The sequence below is a fragment of the Leptosomus discolor genome, chromosome 20 (genome assembly GCF_034619465.1).
Source record: "Leptosomus discolor isolate bLepDis1 chromosome 20, bLepDis1.hap2, whole genome shotgun sequence".
Taxonomy (NCBI): Eukaryota; Metazoa; Chordata; class Aves; order Leptosomiformes; family Leptosomidae; genus Leptosomus; species Leptosomus discolor.
In genome coordinates, this window is record NC_141410.1 from 11,171,100 (window position 1) to 11,197,327 (window position 26,228).

General features: G+C 51.4%; 1 protein-coding gene across 1 annotated transcript in view; it reads left to right on the forward strand.

Annotated features, from left to right (window-relative positions):
- The window catches only part of CAMTA1 (calmodulin binding transcription activator 1), a 305,617-nt gene that overhangs the window by 14,617 nt on the left and 264,772 nt on the right, over positions 1-26,228 (forward strand). The window contains exon 3 of the mRNA XM_086476363.1: positions 15,266-15,384. Coding sequence (XP_086332489.1) covers positions 15,266-15,384 — 119 coding nt within the window. The remainder of the gene's footprint in view (positions 1-15,265; positions 15,385-26,228) is intronic.

Here is a 26,228-nt window from a genome sequence, read left to right on the forward strand (position 1 = left end):
ATCATCACATTAACCCAATTAACCAAGCCAGACCCACATCTGCCATGGAATGACAATGAAGATTTTTTAAAGAACTTTGTACTTCACCTCCCTCTGAACAAAAAACCCCGAGCACCGTATGTCAGAATAGCAGCAGCTTTTATCAGAATGCTGTTAAAAATTATTCATGATTCAGACTGCAAAAACTCCTGGCACATCTACTTCCTTGCCGCTTATCAGCTGGAGGTAGCTCTGTGTTCGTGCCCCTAGAAAGGTAAGCCCCAGTCAGAGGATCCTGTACCGTACACGCACAGAATGTGTTGCGGTTCAGTACCTCTGTGCTGTAATAGTGATTAGACCTTTGATTTTTAAACAGTGGGGAGCTGGGAAACTTGAAAGATATCAGCAGCACTTCAATTCAAATGGCTTCTTTCTTATCACTTTATTGCACAAGGAATTAAATGAAAATATTTGGGACTTTGCTGGCATGCTTGATGAAAAATCCATGTTCAAATGGTGTCTGTAATATTACACAGATCACATTGCTGTAATAACCTATGTGCTACTGTTAAAATTATGTATGGTTTCGTGTATATAAGATTCAGTTTAGTTTGTTTTTTTTCCTCCTGGTAGAAAAGCTTATATTGAGGAAGAGAATGAGTTCATGAGCCATATGTAGCAGAATTCAACCACTACTTCAATAACCTCTTAAAAATGGCTTTTCATCCCCATCCACACACATCCTCATCGTCTTTACGGCCCAGGAAGGATCTAGAAAGCAGGCAGTGCTCCCGAAGACCCTTCGTAGAGCAGGTGGCAGGCTGCTGTAGAGCCAAGGTAGGTTGTGTTAGTTGTGGGCGCAGAGCTGTTGCGACTGGTTCGGTGGAGGTTGCTCCTTCCCCAGGCTGTAGCAGCTGAGAGAAGGCAGCTGGTGTCCTGAACAACCTTGTCAGTCAGCCCACGTGGACCTCGTTACTCTAATGAGCCAGAGAAGTGCATAAGGAACTACCTGAGCTTTGGAGAGGAGAAGGAGATGGACACTCTTGTGCGCACATGTAGGTGATTGTGCATTTAATGATGTTTCTGGGTGATCTCAAGGTCTAACCCCATGCGGAGTACCTTATGGCTGGCTGTTCTCAGGAGTGCGCAAGTGAATGCTGCAGCGAGGGCGATGACCGAAATAAACGTGCCCGGAACGGACAGGCCGTTGGTGGCCGCAGCTGCCGCCTGCGTCCTCGGGAGCGGCCCGGGTCCCTGCCTGCGTGTCTGCCCCAGCACCGGTGCCTGCACAACCGGGCCGGCACGGCTCTGCACCGCGCTGTGTCTGGGAGCAGAGCGAGCGTCTCTGTCGCTCGGGGGAGGCGTGTCTGCTCCGCCGTCTCTCCCGTCTCCGTTTTGTTATGTAGCCGTGCCCGGCTGTCCCCGTGGGTGCTCGAGCCCCCTCTGCGTGCCAGGCTGACGTCACTGCTGGGCAGGAGAGCAGCGTGCCAGGAGAGAGGGGCAGGGGCAGGTCTGGCACTCTGACGGCGCTGCAGGCTCTGCTGCTTGGCTGATCCAGGAGCCCGTTTCTTGCTGAAGAGGCGGCACAAGGCAGGTCTGGCTGTGGGGGGCAGGCACTGGCACTCTGTGGAGCACTGGGGACGAGTTCCATGAGGGCTGGCCCTCCACGTCTTGTAAGATGTCACCTCAACATCCGATCCTTGCATCAGGAAATGGACCTCCCGTCTCTTGAGCGCAGAGGGATGCCTGATCTGGTTTAGTCTGCTTGTGCCATAACGCAAACTGTGAGGAGCACCAGCTGTACGGCTGCCTCGCGTCCCTGCCAAGCGTAGGGATCATCTTGGAAGAATGTCCAAGGAGAGACATAAATTCCCTAGAACTGATCAAGAAAACGATAGCTCTTTGCCGGCGTGGCGACTAGAAAAGTTTCCAGCATATCTTGAAGAGCTGAAGGAAACAATTATTGTAGCTGATCCTGTAGCTGCATTAATATTTGTGTGTATTTATAGGACAGAGCATACTAGATTAGCTTTATGACCGTCGGGAGCGAGCCTGTCATTCTAGAGCCTCTTCATCAATGTGCCTTTCACGCTCCATGAGATTAGCAGCCGCTGAAAATAGGAAAAAGGAATTTTCCTTTCTTCTGTCTTAGAAGAGACCCATCACACCACACTCCTCTTTCGTCTTGGCTCGGAAGTGGCTTCGGTCCTTAGCAAAACCAGGGAGCCAACAGGTCTTTTTAAAGAAATTCTGCTCTCGTGAGGATCTAAGGGAAAATATCCTCTTTGTGTGTTTAGTCACACACATCAAAGGAAACAACCGTTTCCATCTCCATTTGCATTGTGCAGGCATTAGATGTGGTCCAGTTACACGGAGCTCTGCTTGAGGAGGCAGAAGTGCCAGTGACGGAGATGGGGAGGAACCTCGGCCGGGCAAAGAACGTGACACTCTTCCAAGGCGCTTCCAGTTTTTAGAAGGACAGAGCGATTGACTCGGTTTCTTGGGAGACTCTTTACAGCAAAAGCTCCTCAACATCCCGGTCCCAGGGCAGGGTGCCGCAGGCTGGGGGTGTACGCTGCGAGGGGTCTGTGCGGTGACCTTGTCCTCGCAGAACGTGACCACGTTCCCCGGCGGTCCGCAGGGCTCCCCCTGAGCTTCTTGTGTCTCGCTGGCAATGGCAGCTCCGTTCTCTCTGCGCTCACAACCCCTCACCTCCCCAGCACGGTGTGTTCTCCCCCAGCATCGAGCTGCCCCCCCCCCCCAATGCCCTTGGCGGTGGAAGGGGCCTGCAGGACTTTGACTTGTAGTGAGAGAAGGGGGGAGCTCGCCCGGGCAGCCCCGGGGCTGTTGGGTAGGTCAGTTAAATCGCGTGGGGATGGGGCTTTAAAAGGGGGGGGGTAGAGCGTCGAGGCGGGGGTGCGCTCCCCCCCGGCAGCTTTTAGGCTCCCCCGGGGCGAACACGGGGGGGCGGGCTCGGCGCTAGTGCTACTGAAGGGCGGCGACCCCCGCCGCGCGCTCGGGTACCCCTTTTTAAGAACAGCTCTTGAAATCCGCTCGGCTGGAGGTTGCGTTCGCCCGCTCGAGGGGAACCCGCAGCTCCGCGGGTTCGGTTGGCACACGCTCTCCCGTAGAGCCCCTGACCAACAGCCATGCACCGGCCACCGGGGACCGAAGGAGCCGTGAGACATTGCGGGGCCGCGGAGGTGACCCGCAGCGCCCAGGCCCGCGCTGGGGCTGCCGGTGTGACCGCGGTCTCGGCGGGACTGGAACGGCCCCGTTCGAGCGCCGGGCTGACCGAGCCGGCTGGGCCGCTCGCTGCCGGGGGAGGGTAACGCGGCGCCCGCCCCGCTGGGGAACAGGCAGCCCGGCCGTACAGGGGCCGTCGCCCCGGCTGCCGGCCGGGCCTCGAGGAGGGCGGGCGCGGGCGGGGCGGGCGCGGGGATTGGCGGGCGGTCCGCTTGCCGCGCCAATCGGCGGCTTTGTTTAGGGTTACAGGGCGCGGAGGGGGCGTGCGCCCGCCGGGGCCGCCTGCAGCCAATGGACAAGGCTGGGGGCGGGGGTACTGACGGCCGCCCAGCTCGTCCGCCCCATTGGCGCGGTGCGCGGTCACTCTGGCGGAGGGCGCTCCTCGTTGGCTCCCGGTGCCGGAGGCGCCGTGCGTCACTCGGCACCTCCCGTTACCTCCGTGGCGTGGTTGGCTCTGGCGGCCGTCAGTCGCGCGGCGCCGCTTCATGAGTGGCCGTTGCGGCCGTCAGTAAAGCGCCCCGTGCGGTACTTCTCGTCTTCCCGGCGCCGTCGCTGAGTGGCCGTGGCGCGTGTCACTAAAGCGCTACAGCGCTCCGATTGGCGAGGCTTGCTGTCCGTCGCGCCCATCCCCTCCGGACGCCCGCCCTCCACTCGCCGCGATTGGCCGCCGCGGGTGTCAGTGCGGCGGCTCCCCCAATGGGCGGCGCGGGGTGTGCGCCGTGCGCGCGGGGTGGCCGGCCCGGCGGCGGCGGCGGCGGCAGCGGGAGGAGGCGGCGCGCGCCTGGGTCCCGGTCGCGAGGAGGCGGAGGAGGATGTGGCGCGCGGAGGGGAAATGGCTGCCGAAAACAAGCCGGAAGGTGAGAGCGCGGCCGGGCCGACTCTCGCTCCGCGCCGCCGGGCCGGGCCTGCCCGCCGCCACCGCCGCCGCGGGGCTGTCGGCGTGCCGGGCCTCCCGCGCCGCCCCCCGCCCCTGCCCCCGCCGCGGGGCGGTGGCGGCGGCGGAGGCCGGGCCGGGCCGCGCGGCGCGAAGTTTGGTGGCGGCGGGCGCCCCCGCGGGGCCGGGCCGGGGCGGGGGGCGGCGGGCAGGCCATGTGCGGCGGGCAGGCCGCGTGGCGCCGGGGCCGCGGCGGCCGGGCCGAGCCGAGCCGGGCCGGGCCGGGGCACGGGCACGCCTCCCGCCGCCCGCCGGCACGTGCCCGCCCGCCGCCAACATGGAGGCTGCGGCGGCACGACCGGCGCGGGGCGGCGCAGGGCGCGGCGCGGGGCTCCGGGCCGCCGCTCGCCGCTGACGGCCTGGGCCCGCCGCCGCCCGGGGGTCACGCCGCGCCGGGCCTGGCCGCGCCGCCCCCCCCTCCCCCGCCTCTCCCCCCCGGCGACGGCGGCGCACGTGCGTCGCGGGCGCGCGCCGTCACGAATGGGGCGGCCTCGTCCGCGGCCCCGCCGCACCGGGGCCTCCGCGCCGGCGGACAGCGGGCGGGCCGGGGGTGGGCGCTGCTGGGGCGGGCGGAGCGGCGCCGCCCGGCGAGCGGCGGGCCCGGAGGTGAGCGAGGGGAGGGCCCGGCCCGCCCCGCCCCGCCCGCCCCCGCCGGCCCTGCGGCCGCGGCGGTGGTGGCGGTGGTGGCGGCGGGGGGGAGCCGGGGCGCCCAACTCCGGCCGAAAGTTACCGGCGCGGCGGGGAGCCGGGGCGCGGCGTGTCCGCAAGGGGGTAGCGCTGCTCCGCCCGTGCGCGGCCCCGCGGCCCCCCGCGCCCCGGCGGGAGCACGGCGGCGAGCCTGGGCGAGGGCGTCCTGGGGCCCCTTCACGTCGTGTCGATTTTTATGTGTGTGTGTGTTATTTAACCGAAGTTTGTCCCAGCAGGCTGGCGGGAAGCGCTGCCCGCCCCTCCGACCCCGCCGCCGGCCCCCACGGAGCGGGCATTGCGCCGGGAGCCCCGGCCGGTGTTTTAGGCTTGCGGGGGCCGGAGCCGCTCAGCTTCGGCCTCGCTGGGCACAAAGCAACCGGTACCTGGTGTCGGGGCCTCCATTTTATAGGGGTGGGAGGAGAGAGGGAGGTGGGTGGTTGTACCCCCAGCTATGTGGTTGCGTAACTAAAATTGGGTAAATTTACGGATACCCCTCAATTTTACCAGGTTGTGATTGGGCACCTCAGATAACTGTGTTTCATCGGGCTAATACGGAGTTTTCAGTTATGTGCTGTAGCAAACGTGCTTCCTCGCTGTTAACCCGTTCGTGTTCTTCACCTGGAAGCCCCTTCTTAGGATGCAGGAGTTGTTATCCCACCTCTCTGTCTGGGTTTTGGCTCAAAGTGCTTTGGGAATATCTTTTTTTCTGGTTGTTTCTTGTGTTTTGGTAGCTGTGGAGCCTCGGTAGGCACGGCCACCTTTGATTGGCTTCCTGCCTTGTCCAGCACGGTGAAGGCTGCGTGCTCTACCAAAATGTGGATCTTGAGCAGTAGCGGTGATAGCGAGTGTTATCGGCTTCATCTTTCATTAATCTCATTGGTGCTCCCGAATTCATTAGTTCCCTCTTTCCTGTGGTCTGGAAAGCGGCGGGCCTCATTCTTTTCTCCTTTGTGTTGAAGTAAATGATGAACTCCACTGAAGTAGTGAAAAGCCGATTGGTTAACAGGGGGTAAAGTCAGAGGAGAATTAGTGTCCATTTGGGCTTCGTAGCTCAAATTGTGAAGTTTCAGTTCTTTAGTGGGTAAAAGTATTGTCACCAAAGCACCCTTGGGCTCGACTCTTTTCAGGCTTCCTGTGCCAGCGTATGATCATGTTTTGTCTGTGTAAAGCACAGGTTTCGGTGTCCTCGTTCCTGTGAGGCCGTGGCTTTACAGAGCCATGCAGATCGGTGCTCCTTGACTTGAAAGGTAATTTGGCCTTTTACACTTGTTCTTTAGTTCAACTTTCATCGTATTTTGGGTTGGTAACTGATTTTTGTGGGCTGTTGAAGTGTTTTCTTGAGGAAATGGGTCCACAGCAGCATTGGCTCTTGTATGGCAGCGCCGTGCTGGGGGGGCTGCTGGAGAAACGACTTTGGTGCCTGGCGTTCAGACGCACCCGTCCGATGCTGTAGCGCAGCGATTCCCCGGCCGGTCGTTGGTTCCCGCTTTGTCCCTGTGTGGGGCACGGACAGCATCGCTGGGGTGGGCGCCGAGAGGCTTTGGCTCAGCGCCGGTGGTGTTCTCGTAGTAAGTGCTCCAAGCAGCTCCCCGCGCTGACCTAGTTCTGTGGTATATTTTCAAGGAGGCAAGATATAAACCATTCATTCCTTAAACTTAAACTCCGCCTGTCAAACTTAAACGGGAATCCTTCTGAAGCGTGAGTCAAGACAAGTGTTGCACCAGCAGTACCGGTGCTGAAGGAGAGAACCCAAGTCGCTTTAGGTTTCTGTTACTTTGGTATTTAAAAACCAAACGTAAATGGCCGCTGGCGGGTTAGTTGTGGGAGGCGCTGCTCTTACTGGGAGCAGTCTGCTCCATCCGCCCAGGGGCAGGGTTGAATCGAGCCTCGGGATCAGGGAGCAACAGCTCTGCAGACCTGCCCGGTCCTGGAGCCTCCCTCTCCAGCTTGGGTCGGGGCTTCTCAAGCCCAGCCGGCAGCAGCAGCCCCCGGCGGTAGGGGGGGGTTTGGAGTGAGGCTGGCGCCCCTGTTCCCTGGTGACAGGAGAGAGCTCCACGTCTTGGAGCACTCGGGTGAGTTCCCTCTTTCTGGTTTCCTCAGGCAGGGTGAAGCGGGGCTCGATGACCGAGCAGCTCTCGCCGTCCGTGTGGCAGCGGGTTTGTGGCTTACAGAGGCTTCTGCCATGTCCTGCGTGTCTGAACTGAGGCGGGAGGTGCCATCTCGGCAGCTGTCGTGGGCTCTGGACCTGATCTGAGTGGGGTTGCCTTCAAATTAAAAAAAGAAAGTTTTTTTAACAGTTCAAAGTAGAAAGAATGTGCGTAGAGAACCTTTCCTTAGATTTCTGGGTCTTGTCGTGGACAGGGATGCGAAACCGCCAGCTTTAGAGCGAGCAGTGCCCGTGTACCGACGCGGTGCGGCCGGCCAGGAGCTGGCGCGGTGCTTGTCTGCCCGCGCGCCCAGCTGTGGGCAGTGGTTGGGTTTGACGCCTGTTAATTCAGGCGGGGTCAGGAGTGGGGAAAGGCCGGGGCTGGAATTTCTCCCCGTAGCTCATGTGTGAGCCAAGGGCACCGGGGGAGGGCAGCGGGGATTTGGGTGGCTGTTGGGGTTTGCGGTTGATACTGACCGAGAAGGAAGTCAGAGCTTCAAATGTTGTCGGATGCTGAGAGACTGTTTGGGCAACATACCTTTTTTCAAACAAAACATTCTTGATTTGGTCGTTAAACAGCAAATATTTACTTCCCTCTGCAGAAGTGTTGCATAACATTCTATTACTTAAACAAACCTGAGCTTATTGTGAGCGTGACGGATGGGATTTTGTGCCGCGCTCTCTGTGCTGCTGTCCTGCTCGGCAGAATTGGGCTGTCACGGCGAAGAGGCAGGGTTTGACACTTGGCTCGCTCCGCTCACTGCCCCAGAATTTTTGCTGAATTTCAGCAGTTGGGATTTTACCAAAATTCTTGTGGTCAGAGGTAGAAGCGAGTGGCCGTCTAGTGAAGGTTCTGGACCCGCTCAGAGGGCTGTGAGCCAGCAGGGCAGTTTCAGAGAGTGGACTCGATTGGCTTTTTCCAAACAGCAGGAACTACACCTGCGTGTCAGGTCAACTTCTTTGAGTACTTTTGGTATTAAACCATTTCACACACAAGATTCCTGATGGAAGGCATGGGGCTTGTTTAAAGCTCTAGGATTTTTTACTCCAGTTTCACATCTCTTCTTGTTAATGATTTTTTCCAAATGCTTTGGCTCTAAAGTTTATTGGTTGGTTTGTGTGGGTTTTTAAAGCTACTCGTGGAGGAAGGTTTCCTACAGATTTTGTAACTAGCATTTTATTTCCTACATCGGGAAACAGTGGAAGGATTATCTACAAGTAAGGGTAAAACACATGTTTTTAAATTTTAATCTTGGTGCTAACTTTACATTAGTAATATTTTTAAATGGTTCTTCTCAAACACGTAGTCTTTCCAAGACCTGCTTACAAAGGTACGTGTTCTTGGAGGAAGGGGAAGCAGCTGTGCTATCTCTCTGTCCAGGCAGCCTTCAGAAAGAGGGAGCTGGAAAGTGACCTTCCTCTTCTAGTGTCCCTTCTGTCACTGCTTCAGTGAACCAAATAACATCTGCAGGGGCAAGAAAAAAACCCAAACCCAAACCTTTCCATGGAGCACAGTGAGGCTGGTGGAGTGCGTGGTGGGATACAGCGCTGGTTAATTAACGTGCAGCGCTTCCAGCAGCTTCTCGCGTCCTCAGTGGTTCCTGGCTTCCTCTTCCACACCCTGCTGGGCCTTCTGTCTGGTTTTGCCCCGCACTTCGTGCCCTGTGTTCACCTTCCGTGGCCTCCTGCGCCCCGTCGGCCCTGCGTCGTGTTCACCCTGTTTTAAACCCTGGGGTTTTGAAAGGTGAGTTTGCCTGCGAGTGCTGGCGTCTGTCTGAACCCCAGCTTTTTGGGGTGCGGCACCTGCCCTCTTCCCGGGGCGATGCTGGAGGTGCGGCTCCATACCGAGGAGCAGCTGCGGCCCTGCGTGAGCAAGAGCAAAGTGCCGCTGTCACTGGGAGCGGAGAGCTCGGTGTCCTTCTGCTCTTGTCACGTCTTCGGTTCAAGGGTTTTTGGTTTTCTTCCTGCCAGCTCTCCAGGGAGGTTTTCAAACTGAAACTCTCCATAGTGTAAAGAAACCAACCCAAAACCAAGAGTAAAAACGTCCATGCCTGGTGGCTGCCAGGAGGCTCAGAGTAAGTAATTTCACGAGTCTCAGCCAATGCTTTGGGAAGTCTGGGAAATTTGTTGTAGTGTAGAGAACATTTCTAGTATTGGAAACTGTAGAAATGGGAGGTTTGTTTTTGCTAGGCTTGACTGATAATATTCATTCTCTCCTTAGTTTCATTGCAGTTGAATTTGATGACGTAATTTTAGTGAAAACCAAGGGCTGACGGAATTGATGACAGGTCTAAAACAAATGAATTGTTGGCGACAGTAGGCAACAGTCTAATCATTCTGTTGCACTTGTGTTTAACAGCAACATGGTGCAAGTTGTGCACAAGCACACTTGTGAGCTGCAGGAAAAGGTTGAAGCGACTGCACTGTTTAAAGTTTGCTTTTACAATCATTACTTTTGTGCACCTTCTGCATTTAACCGAGTTCTGCTGTCAGTGTGGCTAGCAGGGTGCTTCCAACGGCCTGCTGAGGTGCGAGAGGAAAAGGGGAGCCCGTGGAATAGAGGAGCCGGTGGTGTCGGCTGGGGGACGCAGGCTCCGAAGTGCTGAGCACAGTGATAAACGTACAGCATGAGAAACAAAGAGCGAATTGTGTCACCCGGACCTTCTCCGCCCGCCCGTAGGCTTTCATTAGGAAGAATTGTGCTATCAAAGCTTCCCCAAAACCATCATTTGCAGCTTTACGTAGCTGTGTTGTTTAAAGTGAATTCAGTTATAGAATGTCAAGAAACTTTCTGCAATGTGAAAAGGATAAAATAACTTACAAGTAGCGCGTTATTGGTGGGGAGAACCAGGACGATAGTAGGCAGCGGCAGAGTTTTAGCTGTATTTGTATTTCTTACAGGTTTAGAATGGTCTGTAGAGCTTGTCACAGCAACAGAGTATTTATTACAAATGTTCCAAGACACTAGGCTGGATTCAGTAACTTGCTAGAGGAAAATATTTCATTGATCATCCTTGATACTACGACCGTTCCTGTGATTTCCTCCTCATCCTCTTTGGTTTTCCTCGTTCCCCCCATGTTCCCCGCAGGCAGCAGGCACAGCTGCACACATCCTGAGTTGTGTGTCGTCCTCTCTTCCTCCTGTTTTACGTTTTTGACCCTTGCCCGAGCTGTGGACCCTTTCCTCGTCTCCTCCCCTCAGCCCCCGGGCTGCTCTTTGGGCTCACTGTGTCCTTCTGCATCCTGGGCGAAGGGCCTGGGACGCCTTTGGTCGGCCGAGTGCTGGTGCCCGGTGGAACCCTGCTGGGAGGGCAGCGCTGGAGAGCTGGGCCTGGTTATCTGTCTTAGCCACCCTCTAGTGATATTTAGAAATCTGCTTTTGTTGCCAAGAGATTTACAACTGTAATCGTCCAAATATTTCTAGAAAACAGACCAAAAGCTGTTGGTTTTGCTTATATTGCTGCTTGTTTACTGATTGAAATGCCAGGAACGAAGTTTAACTGTGAGAAATAGCATGGCAGTCCTTCAGATGTGTGGATCGGGGATAATTCTTTGCATTTAATTCTGCCAGGTTGAGTGTAGCCGTTTTGTCTGTGCCCGGAGGTCAGCAAGTGAAGGCATGTGGGACTTTGGGGGACTCCACCCCCCACCCCAGCCTGGGACCTGGCTGAGCCAAGTCTGTACATGGGAAATATGTAAAAAAAAAAAAAAAAATTTCTTTTGACTGAGTCCAGGTATCTTGACTTTCAGTTTTGTCTGTGTCTTTGGAGATCGTCTTTAGACAAACGAGTTATTGGCGGGGCGGCTGTTTGCAAAGGGGAGGAGTTTCAGAGGAGCCAGCGGGGCCGAGCCAGCGCCCCGAAGGGGGACGGTGGAGCCGGTGCCTTTGCTCGGGGCGCGGGCGTCGGCGCTGCTGGGCGCTCTGGGATGGGGCGAGGGTGCACGGGTTGATGCCAGAGGCTGAGCGACCCCGGTAGCCTGCACCTCCTGGGTGCGTGTGGGGGCTCGGTGGGGCCGCTCGGGCAGCGGCGTGGGAGGGCGCCCTGCTTTTGACGGCCTCCCGATCGTTTAAGTAGTTGATAATTACATTGCAGTTTTGGCTGTTTGTTTAATACGGCAGTGCCTATTTGTAATGTTTAAACACCTTTTACCTCTCTTGTGAGGTAGTTAAGAAGATGGCCAACCCTAAGTTATTACTTCATAATAATGGGTTTGTAAAACTTGTGTGTTTGATTTTATAGGCATATTCTTTATATTTATTTCCAGTATAGAACTGTCTGCAAATCAGCAGTTGATCAACACCCATTCAGCCATTTCTGTATTCTCCAATTATACGTTATATTGATAAACTGTGGTAGTTAAATGGTCTGCAGATCTAAGTTCACGTCCTGGATCACAGAAGATTTAAGAACCAGTTAAAGAAAAAAAAAAAAAGGGAGGGGGGAGGGGTGATTGTTTGGAGAGCGGGTAGAGCACAGACCCGCTGTGTGATTTGCTGCTGTGCGCTTTAAAGTTTTACAGCCCATGTTGCATCCCTTGGGAGGATAAAGTGCAAGGAGCATGAAGAAACCCATAAAATTACGAAGGGTTTATGTGGTATAATTAATATGGAAGTTTCCATGAACTTTATAATAGTTGTACTTTTGTAATTTTACATGAGTTTCTCGTTTGTTAATAAGTAATCTTGGAGACTGCTAATGGAACTTAAATTTTGGATTTTGGTATTGAATTCTAACTAGATGCCTTGTAGGCTGCTGTATTTTAGTATAGCTTCCTTATTGTAGTTTTCAGAATTGGCTGTGCATGCCTTGGGAAAGCGTTTTTGATCTGTGGCCAGCTTTGCACTAAAAAAAACCCCATGTCGATACAGCTTTACTGGCAAATCCTCCTTGTGCAAGTGCAGCTTTGCTTGCAAAAGCACTTTTTATTGACACTGGATGGGCTTGCAGATCACAATGTCGTAAGTCGCACCCATAGCAAAAATAATACGAGGAAGAAAGTTCAAGTACAAATCTGGCCTGGATTTGCACAGCAAAATCAAATAAGCGTTGTGAAATTGCATTCCTTTTTTTAACTACAGAGGAAATTTTAGTTCTCCATAAATGTAAAGTATTCCCTCTGGAGTGTGCTGGCTGCTCGGTAAGTTGGGCGTGGGTGCTGAGCAGTGTTGAGTCTTCCTCCTCTGACTTTGTCAGAAGACTCTATGGTAGGGGAGAGGTACATCAGGTTGCCTAGAAATGACAGATTTGATTCAAACCAAAGGACAAGCGCTTTTTTTTCCTGCTCCACCTCCCTAAAGATTTACGTGTTTTAGTTGGAAGGATCGTGATATTATTCCTGAGGAACACGAGTGGCAAGGCGATAGCTGGTGTGGAGGAATGTGAACTCTCGGTAGCCAGTCTGTAGGTGGGGATGACAGACCCGTGTGACGCTTGGGGGTCTGCTGGTGGCAAACGCCTCGCGAAGGAAGCAGAGTCACGGAGCGGAGGTCCAGGGGTGACCGGGGTCTGCCAGCACCGACAGCGCAGCTGGGAGAGCAGTCCTCCTCCTCTCTGCCCGGCTTCCCCCTTGGACTTCCGTTGGGAATACCTCACGGTGATTCCAGCGGGCGGAGAAGGAGGTTTTAAAGCAAGCGTGTGTGCATCGCTTGGGGCGAGGCGCTTTCTTGGTCTTAATGCTCATAGCTGGTTGGCCAACCTTGTCCTTTTCCAAGGTCAAACATGTTTTAGAGGTCGTTGAATTCAGGATTCATGTCCTGTAGGATGGTTACTGTATGTCGTTCTGACCAGGCGGCTCGAGGATGCTTTAAGGAAAAGCCTGTCAGATCAAGGCATGGGGCAGTTGTGGTTTTCCACGTTGGGGGTTTTTCGGAATGAAGAAACGTCGTCGCTGAGCGCAGGAAAGGGAAGTATATGTGAGAGTTAGTCACAGGACAGGATGATGGCAATGACCTTCCGTTGCTATAGGTGTGAGGTGCTACCAAGTGGAGTTGGAAGGTTTAGAGTCAGCAAGTTCCTATAACTTCTACCAAAACATTTTTAAGGGATCTATTATCCATAGGCACTTTCTGGATTAATAATACTGATAATTGATGACAGTGGAAGAAAGTTAATAAAACGAGCTGAATAATTAGAGGTCTGCCAGCCCTGCAAAATAATGGAATGAATGATAGAGGACTTGACTGATACGGAGGTAAGGGGAAGTAATACAATTAATGTCAATTAAAATGTGCCCATGGAAAATAAGCTGATGAGATGTAACTGGGGATGTAGTTTGGCTGATAAAAGCAATAATGTGTGCTGTAAAATACTTTGCCGCCTTAATGAATTGAATGTAGCGCAATGCAATATTTTGAATGAGAAATGAAAACGGTATAAAATTGATGTAGGGAATGTTAAGTAGGTACCAGCTGAATCGGGTGGCGGATCTGAAAGTACAGGTGGGGATGGCTGGGGGCTGCTGTCACGGCGGGGCCCTGCCCGGCTCTGTTTTTTGCCCCGAGCAGGTCGGTGTCGTTGTGGCTAAGTGTCGGGACACGCGTGTCTGTGAGCGGCCGGGGTGGTGGGAAGTAGCAGAGGTGACACTCACGCCTGCAGAACACTGGCTGGGAAAAAGACGTACCCAAAAATCGCGGTAGAGTCACAGTCTGAGAAATTCAGTGTCAAGCTAGAAATCCTGGAATGGTGTGCAAAGAAATAATTGAGAGAACCTTCTTCCCGATTTCTTTATCAGTTCAGCACAGATCGATACTGCCCGGCTGCCCGTTCGCCCAGGACGCGGTGCGAGACTGGCAGCCCTGTTGATTTAGTCCGACGCAGCCGTGCAGTGAGGTTCCCAGTAACGGAGGGAGCGCGCAGGACTCATAAATTATAGAGCAGCTCACGTTTATCATACACATCGCTGCTTATCTTGTAAACTCATCTGCTGTGCTTGCACGAGTAGTTGATTTAACAGCGTGTATATTGTTGAACTTGACACATCCAAGAGTATAATCAAGCTTTAAAAATACTAGGGATGTCTAGCTGCTGGTTTGCGCTCTTCGCCCGCCTTCCGCAATGATTGCGGGACGGGTTCTCGCGGGTTTGCTGCAGGTCATGGGAAATTTCTCTGTTGTATGTAATTGCAGAGGAGTTTTATCATGATGCTGGCATCTGTTTAATGACATAAAATGATTAGATATATAAAAAGAAAAAGTTAATATCCTTTTTCTGTGCACTTCCAAATGGGAAATGAGTGTAAATTAATTTTGTCGGGTAAAATGCCAGTGGATAAGTGTACTTGTCGTGTGCCGCTGCCCAGTGTCCGTCGTGCGAAGCATGAGAGTAGTGGAAGGCGGCAGAGGTGGTGGGGTTTGGAAGACAAGCTAGTGAAGCTCCTGTGCAGTAGCTGGGCTGTCTGGCCCCGCTGCTCCGGTTCGCTTTGCGGTGGGGACTGGTTCGGTCCGTCACCTGTGCGGTTCGTGGATGCTCCCGTTGTTGAGGTGGTGTTGGAGGGGTGATGGACAGAATCGCGTCAATGCTTCTGGGACTTGGCGGGCTGTTGTTGGGCTTCGGGGGGGTTTGGGTCCCTTCTGTTTTGGAAGGGAACCTATGCACCTTCTACTTTTTTAGCAACAAAAAAAGAGTGATTTTGTATTCTTCGGTATTTCTGCTTTTGAGATCCCCAGGTATGCTGAGGTAGGAAGATTTCCATCGCTCTACCTCACTCATGTTGAGGAACTACATTCACTGAGCTGTCCGTGGAAAGAAAAGTAACCTGGTTTTAATCAGGTACAGCGCATTTTAGTTTTAAATGAACTAATAGGCCTTGAGTTGCATTTCTGCTGCAGCTTGACAAAATTATAGCAGGTGCTGGGGCTCTGTGCTTATTTACTTGCAAATCCTGTCGAGTGTGAACTTCATTTACGACTTTTCCTGGCAGGTCATACCGCTGTGGTCACAGTTTCTATAACGTTTTGTCGCTATTGCTTGTAAAATTTGTCACTGAGAGAAATAATAAGGTGAAATAGGCACAGGTAAGCACACGCACAGGCTCCTCGTGCACAAATCCATCAAAGCTCTTCTCAAACTTTGCAACCACAAGGAATTAAAACTGTTTATGTTTCTGAAATAAAGGTGAAATTTCCACAGAAAGCCGTATTCTTCTTTGCAGTGACAAATTGCCTGCTCTTTGACAAGCGAGCTGGGGGTTCCGAGTCTTCTTGTAGCTAGGGCGTCCTCGTGGAAACCACCTCTTCTCCTGTGTATATATCACGTGTCTCCTCTTCTTCCTAGATGATCATGGGAACAGCAATGGCAGTCATGTAAAAATCTTTTTACCGAAGAAGCTGCTTGAATGTCTACCAAAATGTTCAAGTTTACCGAAAGAGAGGCACCGCTGGAACACTAATGAGGTAGTTAAATCTCTTATTTATTCTTAAACGTGCCAGCTTACTTGATGCTTATGGATTGTTTTTTTGAGAGCATGCCATGTGAGTTACACAATAGCAGTTCCCTGGCTCTGGAACCTGTTTAAATAATAAAGTCCTATTACATGCTGAAAGCGAGCTTTAAACTGGACTTGAAGGCAAATGTGGAAGTTGACTGCTAGTGTGTAGGAGTCGATTGCTCACGTGTGTGTGTGTCGCTTGTCTCAGAGTCAAGTCTTGTGTCATCTTACTGACATGTTTCAAAATTGTTTATGATTAGTTTTGGTACCACGTTAAACAAAATGCTCTCTTGCTGTGTGTAAAGAGTTCCAAACGAAAACCCAGTGCGTGTTTCTTCTCCCAGACCGGGTCCTGAGAAATAACTAGCTTAGTGCTGCCTGGGAAATCTTGTTAAGAGCAGGGGCCACACAGAATTGGGTGTTTTACACTGGAATCCAGTCCCTCTGAATGATTGCTTATGCCCGTTAACACATCGTGGTTGGGTTCATTGAAAGGAAACAGAAGTGGTTAGAATTCAGCCGTCTGGTGGGCTGAAGTAAAGAAGAACAATCCAAAGAGGTCTGCGATCCCTTGCCTTCATTCCTTCTGGACAGCCAGGCTGGAAGTTACACAGCAACACCCACAGTGTAGTTGTAGTTTGTAGTAGCGGAGTTTTACGGTACCTTTGCCATATTTGTGGGAGTCATTTGATAGTAGAAACAATCAGCTTTGAGAAATGACTGTAAAACTCCAGTTAGTGTCTGCCTGTTGCGAGTTGACTGTTCTTATCCCTCTGATCAGCACTTGTAACATCTAAACGTGTTTACAGAAACTGTAGTCACGCAGAATTAAGTATGGATCACTTTGTGTGTGTATTTTTCAAAGTTGGAGCCCTTCATCCCCCTCTCCTCCTTTTGTCTGAAAGTTAAAAGTTAAGTGTCTATTTTTAACATGCTAAATACTGTCACGGAATTAATCGGGTGTTTTGGGGAGTTGCTGCCACTGGCTCTTTTGTGTAGATGTTTTTGTCTTGGGTCATTTGAATTGAAAGGTGTAGAGAACACGGGTTGCAATTTATTCCGTGATAGCGTTTATCCTAACGGGACATGGAGCAGTTCCAGTGGCTCGGGGAGATGACATTTTGACAAAGTCAAGAAAGCAAGCTCTCTGCACACGTTTTGTGGCAGAACGATGCTCCTTCTTGGATGGGAAACAGCTTGTTGGTTTTTAGTCACTTCTCTCTGGTATTCCTGCTGTCCCTGCTTTGGAGCCCTGTGTGTACGTTTGCACACGCAGCTTGCAGCTTTGCTTTTTGAACGGTGTCTGGTGTGTGTCACCTCCCAGGGTACAGAATGTGGCGAACGAAGTTAATCATATGGCGGAAAATCTTTATTATTCGTAAGCAGGATGCAAACGGGAAAGCGTAGGTGCTGGCGAGGGGCATTAGGCCAAAAGAAAAATTTGGGAGTGTAGCCTTCCTTCTGAAGGATGTGTCAGCATTCTGGAGAGGGGGAAGGTGGACGGTTTTGATGGTGCTTGCCAGCAGATTGCTGGTCTAGGTTTGTCTCGTACCTTAATTCTAGATGGATTGTGCGCTAATAATCGAGTGATCAGCTGGTGTGTTAACAAACCAAAACTAAACCACTTCTGTCTGTTTGAATGTCAGGTTTGTCACAGTCATTTGTATCTCTCCTTCCTCCAAGATCTGTCGCTGTGGCTGCCACGCAGTGAGGACAAGGAGCTGGTTCTGTGCATGGGTTATTACTGGTGCTGTCTCTGGCGGTGTATGTGGTGTGTTGGTTGCAGTTTCCCTGTTGCATTATTTAAAAGGAAAAGCTTTTCTTGTGGCCAGGGATTTTTGACCTTGTTAACTTGGAGAGGGAGGAGGAAAAAAAAAAAGGCAGAATCTTATGCCTAGATGAAGTCTTGGAAAATTTGTGTTAATTACGGGGGAGGAGGGAGCTTAGCTTACAGATTTTGTTTCTCTCCCCACCCCCAACCTGGAAGTTTAATTCTGTTCAGTGTTATAAAGCTTCAGTCTTTCTCAGGGTATAATTGAGTAATAACGTTGGACTACATTTCAGAGACATTCCTAAGGGAATATGTTTTTTCATCGGAGTACGCAGGTGTTCTGTCTATGCTGGTGAAGGCATGAGTTGTAAAATATAGAAGAAAAAGGTGTATTTCATACAGTGGTACTTCCAGAATCTTTGTGTTAGTTTCAAAGTCACTGGTGCTGCTTGTGAGGTTTATCACAAGGTTTAAACCGATAGAGAGGTTTATTAAAAGATAAAGAAGAAATAAAATGCCTAAAGTAACTTACAGATCTGAATACATCTGTGACATTGCTGTCCTCCCTCAAACTCCTGTGTGCTCGGACAAACTCGCGGGTGTCCGTTCTCAACCACAGACTTCTCCAGAGCGTCAACGCGGTGGGAACTGGTGCGGGATGTGGTGCAGGATGCGTCCCAAGGGGCGGCCAGGGCCAGCCCTCCTCACCCGACTGCAGCCTGGGTGCCTTCCAAAACCCGTAAGCGTGCTTTGTCTGCTCCCTTGTACGGGGATATTTCAAGGAAACTTCACCATGGCCCTTGTACGCATCTGCGGGTCCCTGAGATGAAGTGCCAGCGCGTCTTCAGCCGCTGGGGCTGGTCGGCAGCGTCGAGGGCGCGCGCTGTGTGCTGGCGCGGCGGCTCGCTCTGCGGACGGTTCCCCTGCATCTGCAGATGAGGCGCTGCCGACTCTGAACAGGGAGGTCAGGGAGCAGCTGGGGTTTGTTCTTTCCTCTGCCAGGGCATTGCCATGGGAACGCCGCAAATAACTTTTTCTGAGCACTTTCGGCTGCAGATTGAGGATAATGGTCATATGTTGCTCTGGATTGGGTAATTGGGGTGGAGGAACAATATCCTTTGAGAGCTGAATAGGTTGTGGTTGACATTACACTTAGTGAAATAATGGTATGAGCAGCAAGAGAAATGGAGCATTTACAAATGCTTAGAACACGTTATCGAGATGTTTGCTTTCCGTCAGATTATGCAGTTTTAACTGAAATGTTTGATGGTAATGTATTTCCATATCAAGATGCCACCTCGTCTTAAATCAAGTTTATAGTGGTTTTATATTTCCTAGTCAAGGAAGTGTTCCTTCTAATTCAATTTTTTTTGCCAGAGATACAAGATCATAAGTTTAGCCAAGGAATTTAATTACAGATTCAAATTTTTTGAGATGCCTGTGAAAGTGTGTGTGTGCTTGTTTCTCTTGCTCTGGGGGAGGATAGCAAGGAGATTTTCATATGATTTCTCATGTTAGGACAAATCAGTTAATTTTCAGAAGATTCTGCGAGACGCTGCGCATGTGAGGGAGTTCCTTGCTCTTGTGTTCCAGTTGTCGTTCTTTTTGAGCCGCTTTAGAGCTTGTGTAATGCTGATCTGGTTGAGTTTTGGTGAGCGGGCGGAGCAAAGGCTTCCCGTAGCGTGGTGCCACTTGGAGCTTGGTGTGCTCGCGGCGGCGCTGAGCGTGGGCTTCGGGCGCGCTGGCTCTCGGGTCCCTTCCCTGGGGAGCGGGGCCGATGCTCCCGAAGCAGCGCCGTGCCGAGTGGGGTCTGCGGGTCCCGTCGGGCACTCGGCCAAGCTCCCGATTCGCCGGCCCGGCGGCTGTCGGTGCTCCCCTCCACCACGTCCCCTAGCAGAGGTGGCGGAGGTCGCTGGCTCCTTAACCACTAATCGCCCCGGGCAGCAAGAGACATTGTCCACGGGACGTGTGTCCTGCTGCGCTCTGCCACGCGCCCGGTTCCCTGGGAGCGGGGGCACCCCCGGCCCCTGAGCTCCCAGCGGTGCGGTGGGCACAGGGGCTCAAGGGTGTCGGGGTAACCTTGTCCCCGGGCGGCGCTTGCCAGGAGCGGGATTGCAGCTTTGAGCAGAGCTGCCTTTCATTAACGGCGTTGGCAGCCGCAGTCATTAATCATCCTTGTAAACACTTAATGACACAGTGCGAGAAAGAAGAAAAAGTTAAACATCGGAAATGTAAAATGCTACCTAGGGCTCTTGTTTCTGACAGTATCCTATATTTATGTTCCCTGTTGGGAGAAGCCCAGAACTTCCGCAGCAGAAAAATCCAGCAGTGATTCCTTCGTGTGCTTCGGCTTTCCTTGCGGGGCAAGGCAGAAATGCCCCGATTTCCAGCGTGATCTCTAGCGTCGGCTTTTTAAAGATTTTGGGCTCAGGTATTGCGTGGCGGTATGCAAATAAGTGCAATTACAGACCTCTGTATTTGAGCATTGTTTAGCATAGGGAGAAATTCCTTGACGATGCTGCTGACATCTCTGATGTGGTCCTGTGTTTTTGCTTTGCTTGCACGACAGTGACATTCTCCTCTTCCGCTTGACGTCCAGTGATCTCCCGTCTTTTCTCTGAAGTGCAGAGATGAACTTGAAGGTTTGGAGAATTGCCTGAGGGACATAAGGGACCCAGGCTGATTTGGGAAGTGAGTCTTGAGCGTTTGGGCTGGCTATTATGCTACGAAGCGCTAGCGAGGAGTAGGTGACAGCAATACGTCGTCTGCCTCCTGCTGCTCCGGTTCCCCCTCAGCCCCCCGGCAGATCGGTGTCAGGCAGCCAGTTACCGGCACAGCTCCTGTCATCACAAGTTTGTTCATCAAAGTACCACTCTGGGTAGAGACAGAGCAGGATGGCATGCTACTGCTTTTCTTTTTTTTTTTTTTTTTTTAAATGCTTTTAAGTGCTTTTTGGAGTTAACTCTTACGCCTGAAAGCTGAAAACACCTGTTTGTTTTAAGGCTGCCCTGGACGTTTGGTGTATTGGGTCACCTGGCTACGTTACTGTACCAGTTTGTGCCTTATTTACCGAAGTAGCTTCACGTGGTGCAAACGCACGGGGTCGAGCAGGCGCGTGGGATCAGCTTTTGTTGTTGCCACAGTCAGAGCGAGGAAGGGGTGTCTGTCCCGGGCACAGCACCCCCTCTGCGATAGCCATCAGGGCGCCAAAACTCTGGAGAAGCAGCAGCGCTCGCTACAGTTTGCTGAGGACTGGAAGGTGCTCGGTGTGTTTCGTGTAGCGCTGTCCATGAAGCTCAATTTATCGCAGATGTGTTTTGCTGAAGTGCAGAGTTTCCCGGAGCCAGAGGCTGGCTGTTGTCGTGAGAGCTCTGCAGCTGCGGAGCACTTACAAAGCTGGAATGTCCTCGTGGTCTGCATCGGCTCTGTGATCTCTCACAAGCAATGAGAATCTTTAATTTTGACTAATTGACTGCTGCCCACGTGATCATGGAGTATAAAATATTACAGTGGTATTGGCAAATGCTGTTACTAGCAGTTTTGCTGCTTTCTGTTCTACCTGATGGTCGTCGGCTGGAGGACTGGTGAGGAAGCGGTCACAGTCTGGCTCGTTCATGCTTCCTACGTAGCATCTCCTGCTGCCGCCACTGGTCTGGCACGTGGGGCTGAGTCGGGGGCTGAGGCAGGTTAAAGTGGGGTTTTGTGAATGAAAGGAAATGCCTAGTTGGGGGCAAAATGTTTGCCAAGCGCTGGAACAGCTGGAGCATCTGTAAAATCAAGAATGTGGGTGTTGATTTGCATCCCTCGTTTCAGTGGTGGCCTTGTGCTAGCTGGTGGAGCTGGGAAAGCCGTGTCCCGCCTGAGCTGGTCACTAGCAAGTTGGATCCTTGCTCTCCCAGCCGTTTCCAGTCGGCTTCCCAAAGTGAGTCCGTCCTCTCGGCCAACAGCAGAAATGTAAGAGAACCCACTTTCTTCAAAGGAGAAGAAAAAGCTCTGCCAGTGAAGCCAAAAGGAAGTGCCGTTCACAGCCTGACTAGAGCAGAGTCAGGAGTAAACTGTTTGTACACCTGACTGGTGCAGTCTGGCACGTGTGGGCGGCTTTTCTCGCTGCGTGTGTGATTATGATTTAAGGCTGATCAGTGAACGAGATGGAAATTTCTTTTTAACAGAAGCACTTCATTATGGGTTTATTTTGTGAAATTAATGAAATTCTGCGCTTTGCGTAATGTACAAAGCAGAAAATCTTCTACTGGTATTGCTTTTGCAGTTTCTCAGTCATGTTTACTTAATTAGTAAATGTTGTGAGCAGGCTTGGTGATTTAGCGGAGTGGAAAGGTTACGTTCCTGGCAATTTTAAACAAAAGCAGTAATACCTGCTATGCTGCTCGTGCTCTGGTAGAGAGAGATTCCTCATCTTCCTCTTAGGAAAAATCTGACTTCTTTTCTTCCCTTTTGTTGGCGTTAGGACCAGCGTTGTAATTGTGTGATGATAAGTCTTTAAAAACGGCTGATTTTGCAGTTCTATGCAGTTAATGTGTCTGAATCCTGGGACTAGACTGAATCCCGTAAAGCATAGCAAACAGAGGAAATGTATGGGTTTGGATAATGTGCTGCCCTCCTGTTTATTTTTTTCCCCAAGTGAATTTGATTGAATGAATCAATTTAACTTTTTTACGCTTAATGATAGCTAAAGAAAAAATTACTTCTTAATTAGTTTTAGCATGTTATACACAAAGCATGAAATGCTGGTGGCACTTCATTCACTGGCTTTTTGACATTAGGAACCTATCAAAATGCCTCTCTATATTTTCACAAATTTTGAAACTTTCTAGCAATTAGTTTGGAGCGGAATTGGTCCCGTTTGTTTTGAGCACTCCCGTGGCTGTGCCTCATGTAGAGGTCTCTCGGCGAGCACCCTCCTCCTCTTGTATGCAGAAGTGCAGCTGATGTGTTTGTGGTGTTCGGGACTGAACATGATGGTTTGTGTTCGCTCGAGGGACAGAGCAGACGGGAGCAGTTCTTGGGTACGAGGGCGAAACCTCTCAGCAAACCTGAGCGGCTGGTTTGGGTGGAAGGGACTGTCTGGGTGTTTGCCATGTCGGGTGCCTCTGGGTTGCTCTACTGAAAGTGCGTCCGTCGCGTGGACAGCCGTGGCTCAGCAGCAGCAGCAGCCTGTCCAGACATCTGTTCTTCTCTGTGCGAGCAACACAAATTTTTAGAAGAGAAAGGTATCATAGATCGCTCTAGGAACGTGGGGAAATGAGGTGGAACGTTATTTCCTCCAGGTGATGAACCAGGTGTGTTTTTCCTCACCTGCCCCATCCTTTGGAGCTCATCCTTTTCCAGGGGCCGTGATTACTCTGAAGTATCAAAAGAGAATGTGCAGTGCGGTGTAGGGGGAATAGGGTTGGAGCTACCAGTTATGTAAACCCTTCTTCAAGCATGAGAGGATCAGCAGAGTGCACGTAACTATTATTTAGCTGTTTATCTACGGGAACACCAGCGGTAGTGGTAGGTGCTGCCGCATCACGTATTTGGATCTCTGGCTTGCCCAGCACTGAGGGAAATTCTCACTGGTGTGTTATGCGAGTTGTACTTTGTACCGCATTTTACAAGGAAAATGTTACAACAAAGTCAATTTGCAAAGTCAATTTAAGTGTCTCTCTGCCAGGGACTGGCATATATAAACACAAATGAATTGGTTCACTTGTCAAATGAATGGAAACTGAGGATATTACATTTTGGAAGTGATTGAAATCCTGTCTTCTCAGTCTCATGTTCGCTGCTTCCAAGGGTGGCTGCTTCATTTTGAAGAGAAAAATCAGGGGATTTCGATGAAAAAGAAAAGCTAGATATGAAGGAAAAATTAGTGCCAATAAAAGCAAAGATTTTATGCAGGGGTAGTGCTTAAGAAAAAGGACTAAGAGTGAAACCAATTTGTTTTCTGCAAAAGGAGTGATCACTGGGGGCAGCAAAGCGTGCCTGGGGGAGAGTGGGAGAAGTCTCTTGCAATAGAGGAGAAATTAAAAACAAGTCTTTGTGTTGGTTCCTTGGGCTGTGCCCCGTCGTTGGCAGAGGAGCAGGGCTGTGGATCAGACTGTTGGCTGGCCAGCAGGCAGGGAGGGGGCTCAGCACCGCGCCGGGGAGGTGTTGGGCCCTGCCCCGCGTGGGGCTCTGCTCAGCCGCCGTCCCACGGGGAGGACAGGCCTGGCGTGGCCTAAAACTCATCCTTGCACAAACCGTGTGTCGCCCAAGAACCGCGGGTGAGCCTCAGGCTGGCGCTGGGGGCTGCGGCACCCGTGGCACGGGCCTGTGCCGGGGCTGCCCCGTCCTCACCCTGGAGGAGTTCCTGAGCTGTGGGCTCTTCCTGGTGGTGTGATTCACGTTCGTTCCTTGGGACTTCATTAGCTGCTGAGTCACTGCAAATCCGTGTCTTTGTTGTTGAATTATTTCTCAGTCGCTTGGTTTCCAAATTACTTTCCTCCAGAATGAGGTCGATTTCCAAATCTGGTGTGAATCGCGATGGAAGGACCCAGCCTCAGCCCGCGGGTGAAAGAACAGCGGAAAAGCTGACTTGCTGGGTCGGTTCACGAGAGTCGGAATTGATGGATGTTGGGAATAACGGCAAGAACTTGGTTTTAACTCCAACTTTAGCAGGAGAGTTTGCCAGACGCTGTTGCTGAGGGGGGTATGACAAAGACAGACCTTCCTGCGTTCTCCAGCGCGTTCCTGACTAAAGCAGGAGCGATGCAGAATGATGCGATGTGGTTTTTTTAAAAACGTACGGGAGATCGTTGTGCTACGCATCGGCTTTGAAAATGGTGATTTTCCATTGTTGGTGGCTTCTTTGCCTTACAAAGACACAGTTTTGTGGGGTGGGTTTGTTTCTTGGCTTCCAGCAGGAATCTGTTTCGGTCCAGATGGACGCCCAAAACTCAACGCCTTGCTGGGGGTGGGGAAGAGGCTGAAGTGCAGAGGGCTGTGATGCCCTTGGTGGGTGTCGTTCTGCTGAAGTTGTCTGATGTAAATATTACGCTCTCTGCATAAATTTGGTGTCGATAATTGACTGCATCTTGCTTGGAAATGGGCACCAAAGGGTTTTTATAGCTTCTGTGTAATTGAAATTCTGGGAGGAGAGGCCTTTGTCTTGGTAACCACATTCGAATTACTTCTTTCTTGTAGCGTTGCACCAATGTGCTGCGGGGTCGGGCGCTCGGGGTGCGTGTGTCAGCGATTGCCGTGATTCCGCAGCTCCAGGGAATCGAGCGAACTCCCGAAAAAGAGCACGTCGTGCTCACCCTGGTGACAGGCGGCTGAATGGTGGCGCCGCAGCCGTGGGCCCTGCCCGCAGCAGTGTCCCGGGGCAGGCGCCCTGGCAGTGCCGCAGCAGGACCCGTCCTTCGGCAGCGCCGGCCGGGTTCTTGTCCTGAGCGCTGACAACACGTTTTGTCCCATAAGGAACCAGTGCTCCAGTATGGAAACGGGAGGACTTGTAGCAGCCGTCCTGCAGGGAGGTTTTAGAAAATAAATAAATAAATAACACAAAGCAATAAAGAGGCGGCGGCAGCCAGCGCGGCCCTGCGCGGCCGGGGTGGTGGCGCGCAGGAGGGGCTTGGTGCCGGGGGAGCAGGGCGGCGGCGGGCGCTGCCGCGCGCTGGGCGTGCGGTGCGAGAGCTTTGGTGGGATGCCAGGGAAGGTACTAGTTTTACTCACTGAAGCTCCTTTGTTTTGCAGAGATCTTGATGCAGACGCCCTTTTGGATTTCTTTTTAATAATGTGTGACCCTTCACCTTTGATCCCTTGACCTGCATTACTTTGGTAACCATTTCATTTTTTAAATTTCATTTCATTTTTAAGTTTGGTGTGCAAGCTGTAACATTTCATCATTTTAAACTGTAGCGTTCTTTGACCTCCCCAAATGTCTTTTTTTTTTTTTTTTCTGTGAAGATATGTAATATTGGCTTTTCTTGAATAAAAATTATTTCAGTTGTTAAAAAAATAAAGTATGTAATTTTCATTGGTTTTTGCTTCTTTTAAGTTTAACTGTGTGTATGTTTCTCGTATAGCACATTACTTTTTTTGACCTGTGTTCTACCAATATTTAATCTAATTTATTTTTATATTTCTGTACATCTTTGGTTTTAATTTGCATTTCTCTACAGTTCTTTTTGATCAGTAAAACAAATGCTGATGTCGTGTCCCATTCCCCACCCCCACCCCCCGCCCCAGTCCCATTTCGATAGCTCAAAGTAATCGTAGGAGCATTTAAGATACTCTTATGAATAAGAAGTACTCTTTATTGTTAAAATTTTGTTCCCTGTCCTGAAGATAACTTTTCCTAACCATCAGCTTAAAACTGATAGCTATTTTAATAAAAGATTAGGCTTTAGACCAAAATGAAAATCTCAGTTGAAACTCAATTTACATTTTTTTTTTTAACATTATCATCGAAGCCAAAAAGGAAAGTTATCAGTGCTTTGAGATGTGCTTTAAGCGCAAATGTGCTTAGAGCAGCAGTGTTGTGGGTACGTGGGACAGTAAAGCCCCCAAAGTTTAGCAGCCGTTTCCTTCCATGTTTCTACTGAACGAGTACCGGCGGATGAGGCCAGGTTCTTTTCTGTCTTGTACAGGATCGTAGGAAATCCACTGAGCACAGCCCACTGAAGTGCAGATTATTTTTTAAGTGTCTCATTATTTTATTCTCTAATATGTAATTCTCAAGTTTTAATTGCACACAGATGAAGCTGCTAAATGAGCACTGAAATGGATTTAGGTCTTCTCTGAGCCTTGTTGATGCTTATAAAACTTCATGTCGTTCATTAGAACTGCAGATCAAAATTGAAGTGAGCTGTGCCCGTACTACAAGTCGGCTCCGCCGACCTCACCCGGCCTCTTCCGGAGGAGCCCGAAGCCCACCTGGAAGCCCTCCTGCTGGTACTTCCCTTGCGAAACAGAGGCTGCTGCGAGCTCCGCTGCAGCCTTGGCTGGGGGTGCTGCTGGGCCCCAGCTGCCCCGTTTAACCGTGGGTCCCCGGCACG